At 40.8% G+C, this 9,224-nt stretch overlaps 1 protein-coding gene and 1 long non-coding RNA gene across 2 annotated transcripts in view; one reads left to right on the top strand and one right to left on the bottom strand.

The window, feature by feature from the left end:
* Nucleotides 1–696: 696 nt before the first annotated feature.
* LOC309673513 lies at nucleotides 697–3,544 on the top strand. Its single transcript, XR_014269321.1, has 3 exons — nucleotides 697–736; nucleotides 2,385–2,584; nucleotides 3,489–3,544. It is a non-coding gene; the product is annotated as an uncharacterized lncRNA (long non-coding RNA).
* Nucleotides 3,501–9,224, bottom strand: part of STARD9 (StAR related lipid transfer domain containing 9) — a gene marked incomplete at its 5' end in the record, with an annotated part of 115,350 nt that continues 109,626 nt past the window's right edge. Inside the window, 8 exons of the mRNA XM_082485299.1 lie at nucleotides 3,501–3,623; nucleotides 4,899–5,057; nucleotides 5,475–5,554; nucleotides 5,994–6,199; nucleotides 6,288–6,352; nucleotides 6,940–7,082; nucleotides 7,674–7,779; nucleotides 8,429–8,575. Coding sequence (XP_082341425.1) covers nucleotides 3,522–3,623; nucleotides 4,899–5,057; nucleotides 5,475–5,554; nucleotides 5,994–6,199; nucleotides 6,288–6,352; nucleotides 6,940–7,082; nucleotides 7,674–7,779; nucleotides 8,429–8,575 — 1,008 coding nt within the window. The 3' untranslated portion in view covers nucleotides 3,501–3,521. The remainder of the gene's footprint in view (nucleotides 3,624–4,898; nucleotides 5,058–5,474; nucleotides 5,555–5,993; nucleotides 6,200–6,287; nucleotides 6,353–6,939; nucleotides 7,083–7,673; nucleotides 7,780–8,428; nucleotides 8,576–9,224) is intronic.

The raw sequence follows: 9,224 nt of genomic DNA, 5'->3' as shown, positions 1-9,224 counted from the left end.
TTTTATTTATAAGAAGTTGACCGAGCCCCAGGAGCACTTTACTACTTCCAGTGAGCATAGTGTGCCTTGTTGGGCAGAAGGCAGTCAGTTCTTCAGGGGGAGCCAGCAGGTAAGAAACACCTCTCTTTTTCCACGTTCTTATATCTTAATGCAGTTACCCTAGTTCCTGGGCAGCCCATGGTACTCAGCCTTGGTTGCTCTGTAAAGACATACAGCCGACTTCGTAACTAAACCTTAGGAACAGTTGTATAGCACGTGGTTTTCTGCACAGGGATACTTAGCGGTGGGCCCACACTCATGAAGCTGCATGACTCTGCAGCCCCGCTGTGCTGGTAGCCTCTTCTCTGGGCCAGTGCTTCAAGCATTGTACCTGTTCCCTGGGCGCTGCCTCTAGCTGTAGTGCAAGCAGTGCTGCAAGGAAGAGAGCAGCAGGAGAAGAGAGCTCACAGCGAGCTAGGTCAGACTGTGGCCTTCCTTCTGTCAGTCTTTCCTACTACAAAAAAAAAAAAAAGTGAGGAAAAATGGCATTACATTAACTTCCTTCTGGATGCACAGGTCAGAGGAGTTGTATAACCAGACTCAGGAAGAAGCTTCAGCCAGTGCCTCATTTCAAAACAAAACCGAACCCCACACTTTGCTCGGAGAAGCCACTGCATCACAGAACCCAAATTTAAGCAGTGACTGGCTTCTTGCCTCCTGTGCCACAAATTCATGTTCCGTGCAGGTTCCTCAGCAGGTAAGTAGGAGCCCTACCGCTTTCATGACAAAGCGGCCTTTGTGTTATTTCCCCATCCCATGTAGTTCCATAGATGGGTATCTTAGTGGGAGCAAAATAACGTGGGGCACATTTTCTTGCGTAGAAAATACCATTTATTGTGGATATGAAAATAGCAATCTTGATTAAGAGCAGAGATGCAACAGTAGGTGGTACAATACAATTGGTTTGATCATCTACTGCTCAGCAGTAACTTACAGGAAGTTGGGTTTCGCCCATTGTAGATTAACAAATTGGGTATCTGCTGGGTTTTTATTTCTTCCTTCCAAACAAACCAATGCCGTACATTAACAGGTACCATAAAATGTTATATTTGCAAAAGAAAACATTCATATAAATAGGCTTTTTAGTATCAATTGAGGATTGTATTAAAAAAAAAAAGTTACATTAATTCAATACCAATAAAAATAAAACTTAGCTTTGATAGCATATAAAAACGCTTCAAAACAAGCATATATAAATAACTTAATTTGTAAACGTAGAAAAAAAAATTATGTATATATAAAAATAAACATCTGATGCACTGTACAATAAGACATTATCCTTCCTAGGCACTGGCATCGTTGATCAACAGGAGTCCCCCTAGATGTTTTTCCTACAAAACCTGCTTTATCACTAGTGCCATGTCCAAAATAAAAAGGGGAAAAAAAGCAAAGCACTGAGCAGATTTTTTGTGGACTGCACACGGACCTCCCCTACCCTCTTCTGGAACTCCATGGAAGCAGTGCTGGGGACAGAGCCGATATACTGTGCTGCTGCTTCTGCTCATTTTTTCTAGGGCTTTTACGTACTGCCTTGTTCGCTCTTCCTCTTTTCATTCCCACCAAAAGGTGGGGGAGGGGCTGTATGACAAGTTGCAAATCTGCTGCAACTGAGCAAAAAGGCAGATTTCCAAACTGTGAGGGGTTGCCCCTTTTTCCTTGAGGGGCTATGGAAGCTGCATGACACTTGAAGTGAACCATGCCCTGATGAAGTTTGGCAGGCTTTTAAGAAAAGGCTGAGCCTCACCAAAAGAGAACAGTAATAATTGGTGTTAAGTTTGTAACCATGACCACCTAAAGATAAAACAAAGCAAATTTGTAAGTGAAAGGTTTTGTTATCCTACCTGGTATAGTTTAAAGGGAGGGGAAAAAAGCCTTGGGCTGATATGTCTCAAAACTGCTATTTTCTTAAATATCAATTTAAAATAGCTATTACCTTTTCTTTTAAAACTTAGTAGATTAGTAACAGGAAGTAACACAGAAGCCGAGAGCCAAAATTACACCTGTGCAAAGATATAGTAAAAGTAGATCTTGGCTCTTGAACTCAAAGGTGGGGAGTGCAGCTGACTTCACTATATGCAGGGAAAATGCATCTTTTACTGAAAGTAACTGTGTTAAAGTAGCTGATGTTGGTAAGGTGGATGATTGAATACATATTTCTTACTTGACAAATTTAAAGTGCAACAGCTTCTTGAACAACGTGGGCTTTTTTTTGAGCTAAAGAAAGCATATCATAGCATCTTTTATTGCTTAGATAAGATATCTGAAGTGATTCTTTACTATTGTGCTGAAGAACTAAATGAAGTTATTCAGATATTTAAATTGGTTGTGGTTTTGTTTAATTTCAGGAATGTGTGACCAAACTGGGAAGCGTGTTGAACAAACATGTGAAGTGTGACAGCAGGATTGTTGGACTAAGTTCAACAGAAATACCGTGAGGTAATTGAAGGGGAAGAGTCTGCACTGACTGCAGTGAGACAGCTGGTCACCAACGAAGAAGCGCGATAAGACTATGCCAGGCTCGATTTTCAACTCTTGATGCATTTGGGTAAAAGTATAGAAGGACTGATGGAAAAAGTTCTTATTTGCAGGATTTAAATTCTAGAAAGAAGCTGATTACTCAGTACTACTCCCTATTAATGATAAAGTGTCACTGTTTACAACTGTCAGTTTGGTTTCTTTATTTCAAAGCACCTAATTCTGCAGTGCAGTAAAACTGTGTCCTGAGGTGTGGTGGTTTCCACTGATGCTGCATAGTGTAGTGGCAATCTGAAATACCTCACACTGGCTGCAAGTAGTCTGCCAATTACATGAGAAAAATCTATCCAGGGTGCAGGGTGACTAGTGGGTATCGTGCTGCTTTAACTTCCCTTCTCAAGGGGAAGTGTAGCCAGCTAGCTAAGTTAAATTATTTATCTACACCGTTATAAATTCTGCATTTGATACTTAGCTCAACATTAGAAAGTGGCTTCGCAGCTCTACTCGAGAGCTTGTAAAAGGTCTCAAGCCATACGTGTACTGTTTCCAGTTTGTAGTGCATTTCATTGCTTCTGTTGCCTTTTTCTCACTGCTGCCTAAACTTTCTTAAAGAAAGAAGGTTGATCTTTGAAGCGCCTTGGAAACAGAAATTACATAATACACTTCTGCACGTAAGATGCTGGCTATCCTACAGCAAAGTCTCTTCCTCTGCTCTTGATAGAGGCAGTGTGCCTTCCTGCTGCTGTTCCATGGAGGTCGTCCACAGCTGTCTCCCAGAGGACAGGTTCCCCATAAAACTTGCTGGATTTCCTCTGAGCAGTGGTGGCTAAAAGTGATCCTTTTTTCTAACTATACTTTTGTATAGTCCAACATTAGCAGTTAGGCTCCTCAAGCGAGGGTTGGTTGTGACTGTCTCATGAGCCAGCATTTGACATTACCCTTAGAGATGCTTGTGTCTCCTCATGAACTTTCAGCTGTTGTTTCAGTGTCCAGTTTTGTCCCAGACACTAACTCGCAAGAAAGTGTGCCAGCCGAGCAATCACCAGAGGCTGTCGCTTAGCAATGGAACTCAGGAGCCTTGCGGGGATGGCCGGGGCACCGAGATCCACCTGCGGGAATCAGAAGAAAGGCTGCGTGTTGGGGCTTGTACCTGGTTTTGAACAAAACAATTCTCCAGCCTGGAATAGTTCTGATGTTGCAAGTATATGTTTATGTTAAGCACAAAAGTAGTTCACAGCCAAATACTATCATTACTGTGTGGTTTTTATCTTTTGCTTCCCAATAGACTTTCAAAGCTTTGCTATTTGATGAGCTTAGATTAAATATTACTTGTTTGAGACAGATACAGTGTTACTGAAAGTGTATATGCATATACTAAAATGCAATATAAAATACATACAAAACTTTAAAATGGATATACATAGACATGCATTTTAAAATGCATATACTAATTACTACAATTTAAGGAGAATATTTTTTAAATTGTATGCTAAAAATAACTTTTATATAGATAAGTTTAAAGGACTAAAGCATTTCAGCTCTCAGATGAGTACTTTAAACTATACACATTAAAATGTCCAGAAGAAAATACCATAAAGTACTTGGTACCACTGTCTGAGAGCCTAGGGTTCAGATGAGTCTGTAAGAAATGGATGGTAGGATTTTCTTATTCTTAACTGGAATCCTAATCTTAACTTCTCTTTTGTATCTGTTAAGTGTGAAGAATTAACAACTTCAGTTAAAAAAGTTAACAAGTATTTCCATGCATTTTGAAAATAGTATAACCTGAGGTGGACTTCCTTCAGCAAGATGAAATGCAAATGGGACTCTCCATGGTGAACCAGCATGTGAGAACGCAACATATACTAAAATTGCTAATAAACATTTACAGAAGAGTCTCGGTATCTGAGGGAGCAGCTTTAGATACTGTAAAAACTTGTGTTTAAGCACACGATCCCAATGCTAATGAGATTCTCCCTGCATTACTGTACTTCATGCTAGATAAGTGTGAAGTGGAGGTGGCTTTTATAGTCACTTCATAAGCTTCGTGGAGCATAGCATAAGGATTATATTTTTTTGTTACTTACCAGCTCTCAAGTGTTCTAATATCATGGAATCATGGAATTTTCAGAGTTGGAAAGGACCTCTAGAGATCATCTAGTCCAACTCCCCTGCTAAAGCAGGATTGCCCAGAGCACATCACTCAGGACTGCATCCAGGCGGGTCTTGAAAATCTCCAGAGAAGGGGACTCCACAACCTCCCTGGGCAGCCTGTGCCAGTGCTCTGTCACCCTCACCGTAAAGAAGTTTTTCCGTGTATTTGAACGGAACTTCCTATGTAACGGCTTTTTGCCTTCACTGTTGGACATACAGCAAAATCTTACCTGTGCCATGTAAATAACTCTGGTGACATCTCTTCCGTTCACTACATCAGGTTCCAGTATCCAAGCACTTGGCAAAATCTCCCCTCTCACCACTTCTTTACAAGGGTGAGGCATGGATGCGTCATAGACAGACTGAATAGCCAAGACGGACAAGTTCTCCTGCATGTGACAAAGTGTACAGACGACAATTTGAAATTCTTTTTTATGCATCTAGTAATGTTTTCTTTACCATAACATGTATTTCTCATATTACTTACTTAAAAGAGCTTTTAGTAAGAAAGAACATTTCTCATGTTATTTATTAAATAATTTTTGTCATAATCTCGCATGTCTGTAACCAGAATATACTGTATAACACTTGTGTTACTGCCTAGTGGGGCTTGGTTGACAATTGTCATTCACAAGAGGGTTTTATACATAATTCCCTTGTGTCATATCAGCATGGCTTTTCTTCCTAATGCACTGCCACTTCTGGAAATACGAGCATGGACTTTCCTTCTTTCTATCCTTCCTCCTTGAACCATGAGCTCAGAACAACTACTCTTCTATGCTTCAGAGAGAATGGTAACTTTTTACCTCTTTGGCTTCTACAGTAATGCAGCAGAAATCCCGAGGTTGCTTTAGGTAACACAGGGAAGTATCGGTCACTAAATATACTATGGAAAAAAACACCCAAAAACAACAACAACAAAAAAAAAAAAAAAAGGAATTAGACTTCAACAACTTTAACTTGTCACAATTTTCCCCCACCCCTTAAATGCGCATGCAATGTTTTTGGTTTTTTTTTTTGACTTCTTGTTGCCTAAGAGCGGAGCTCTAGTTAATATACTATAATGTGTCACTGAGATGCTTTTTCAAGCCACTTAAGATATATTTTGACTTTCGAAGTGCTGTCTCTAGCTGTACTTCTGCAGTGAGATGTGTTTAATATTATCCTTACTTTGGAAAAATCTTGCAAATATTAAAAAATGAATTTGTTTATTCAAACCTGAAGAAATGAATTAAGATGTCTCTAAGTTTCTTCCTGCCTGACAACCTGAGCTGAGAAAGTACATAATGATACAATGGTGGCCAGTTGTTGCTGTTGACACTCACCCAGCTGAATATGGCTGGTTACCTTCCTGTGTATTCGTGCTGTGTTGATAGTTCTGTCGTACAGGTGCCGTTTGCCAGGATCCCTCACCAGTCCCCACACGTAGGGAAGCGGCCTTTCTATCACTCCTGCTCCCAGAAACCCGTGCCTTGTTGCTGAAGGGAAGACTTTGTAGTAAACCAGCACCTCTTTTTCTGTACATTGGTATCTGTCAAAGACAAACGAAAAGCATTTGCACACAAAAGGGCCAAGTACATAAAAAGCCCTCCCAGCCCAAAGACCTGCCATAAGCTTACTTCCAACCAGCTGCTGCTTGGCAGGTGTAGAGATTCCTCAGGTTGTGAGAGCAGGCTGCCATTACCTTAGAAAACAATGACAAACGTACAAGTAAGAGAGAGTTGTATAAACTATAAATTGTGTTCAGCTTCTACATGCTGCTACGCTTGTCTTCTACTCCAACTACTAAGCTGGCTTTACCACAAATAGTTTTACAGTGCTAGTGATCCTTAGGGAGTATTAACAGCCAGACTGACTTGCCTGTCATATTCTCTGCTGAAGGAGGAGATAGATATCTATATGTTGAAGCCTAAGCCGGTATACCAGTCTAAACTATTGTGAGCAAACAGGAGATGGGAAGAGATCTCCAAACGATGTTGAAGTGATTCTGCCTGTTCTGAAATAGGAAGTTGGTGTACTTTCCTTCTAGCTACACACTCACATCTTGCCATACACAGATACATAGAACTTGCCCTGTAGGAATTCTTGAACACTATAGAAGAGTTCAGCAGTTTCACCAACTTCACTCCAACGTTTCCGCTAACATGCAGCAGTCTCTTCTGAACCCCACTGCTGCAACAGTCCTCACTTTCCCCTGCCATTTAAAAATGGCTCGGTATGTGCCTCTCTCTGATGTATAGGAATAAGTGAAAACTCTGCTTATTTACTTACCTCAGTGGTAGCATTAGCCAAGATATGTTTGGATAAATCTTGGTATCCTTTCGTTGAAGAGGAGCTGACGGAAATAGTTAAGCCATGAGTGAACCTGCAGCTGCTGCTGCTAGAAGGAAGGGGTGGCTGAATGCTGCTGGCTTCTGCAGGAAACAAAAAAGCCATAGGGGAATAAAAAAAGATAAAAAGGAAACCCACCACTATTCTGCAGTTGTAGGGACTTACACCCTCCACTGGAGCACCCAATCCACCCGATCCTCATCAAGAGATGAACGAGATAACATCCCTTGTCTAGGCAGTCTGCATATTGGTAATTACACTGCAGTTACATCTTGCATTACTCAAGTTTAACCATTATTACCACATATAAGCTAATAAAATAACCTAAAGAAGAATAGGCAACATTAGTCTTCAGGATAAAAATAAGAACTTGCGCGTACAATCCTATACTCATTGCAGCTTTAGCCCCCCGCATGCTTCCTTGGTTCATTCAAAGCGTTATCCTCATCGCCTCTCAGAATGCTGTCCTTTGATGTTACCACATCAAAAGACGAGCTTCAGAGGGACCAAATCACCATTTAATTTTTCAAGAAATTCTAAGCAACCTCTGGCTACTGGTTGACAGTATTTTTCTGAAGTCATGGAATGGTAGGGGCATCCTCAAAATACCTAGAATCAAATTAGATTTTGATTTGCATAAATGACAAACATTAGCCAACGTATGTTTTACTTACCAATTGTTGGATCCTTCTGTAGTTGCTCTAACACATAAAGCTGACTATTTCTAACAGCTGAACGACCTCGCGTATCTCTTGAAAGCGAAGCATTTCCAGACAAAACCTGATTTAAGAAAGAGCAGAAGTGGGAGCTTTTGGTGTGAACTGGGAAAAATAAATTATGTACATAGGAAGCAGAATATTTTTAGCAAATCTGCCTTACAAGGTCGGAAGCTTCTCTATGATAAGGTAACTCCTTTGCCTTTCCCCTGGTTATGAAATTATACGTTGACTCAGGAACTATAGCAAACTGAGTGTGAGGAGCTAGCACAGGTGCATACATCAAAAAGTAACTTCAGGAAAGTTCATGTTCACACACACAAACTCTCAAGCCAATGCATGCATCATCAAGGGAGGCACACTGAGAATATCAGATTCTGGTTTATCCCAAGAAAAGGCTTATTGTTTCTAAAACATTTGACAAAGTGGCATTACTGACAATAGCAACACTATCTGTTTTTTATCTAAGAGTTAAAAAAAAAACAACACAAAACACAACACTCAAAAATAAGCGTCACTGTCCTTTGCAATTACATGGTAATGCTCCCTCCACCCCAAGTCACCCCTCTGTGTAGTAGTGACACAAACGCATCCTGCTTGAGAGCTGTGACAGAATACAAACCATCTCAAAAAAGGTTCCTGTTCTCACATTCTCTCTCTGTTATTGTTGAAGCATCAGGAGACATCAGCCTCACAGGCCACTTGTTTCTCACCTGCCCCTCCTGGCTGCTGAGGTTACTTGCAGTATACGTAGCAGTATTGCTGCTGTTGTAGCCAGATGTTGGGCCAGAGGAGAGGCTGAGGCTGGAGTCTGTACATAAAGTGCTTGTACTCGCAAGAGTCTTCAGCCGCGCTTCTTCCTGTAAGAGGTAGCGCAGCGTTACAAACACAAATACCACACAAACCACCTTGCGCAACAGCTAGCCAAATCAGTAACAGCACTGAAGCATGAAAGAGGAATAACCTAAAGAAGTCCAATTTCTTTCACGGAGCGTTGACAGGACAAAGCCGTTGCTTTACAGAAAGTATTAAATAAGGAGGCTCGTTTGAAAGACTAAGCCATAGGGCGAATCCCCTTGTAAAACCTGGCAGTCTGGGAAAATGCAGCGTCTGCTGCTGTTCTTCACATACGATAGTCCAGGCTATCAAACCAATGCTAGGATGTTTTTAAGGGGAAAAATAAGTTTAAAAAAAGACCTCTTTGCAGTCCCATGTGTTGCTCTTTGCCTACTTCTCGAGTAGCCCCTAACTTAACTTGCTGGTCAAATGTAGTTGTTAAAGACTGAAGATTTTATTTTAGCCAATGCAACTACTCAATGCCAGCCCAGAAGATGAAATAAAAGTTACATAATAAGAAAATACCGAGGATTCAAGATGATATATACTTTCAAGGGCAGTTTTAAGTTTGATTTTCCAACTCAAGTGAAGTATGCCTACATTTCACAAGAAAAATACGGCAGCGGATGTGGTAAGATCCAGTCATCCAGTGGAGGTGCCTGAATCTGAGCT

The sequence above is a fragment of the Vanellus vanellus genome (genome assembly GCF_965231255.1).
Source record: "Vanellus vanellus genome assembly, chromosome: 6".
Lineage (NCBI taxonomy): Eukaryota > Metazoa > Chordata > Aves > Charadriiformes > Charadriidae > Vanellus > Vanellus vanellus.
The sequence above is the reverse complement of the archived record's forward strand: the minus strand, read 5'-3'. Positions and strand labels throughout refer to the sequence as shown.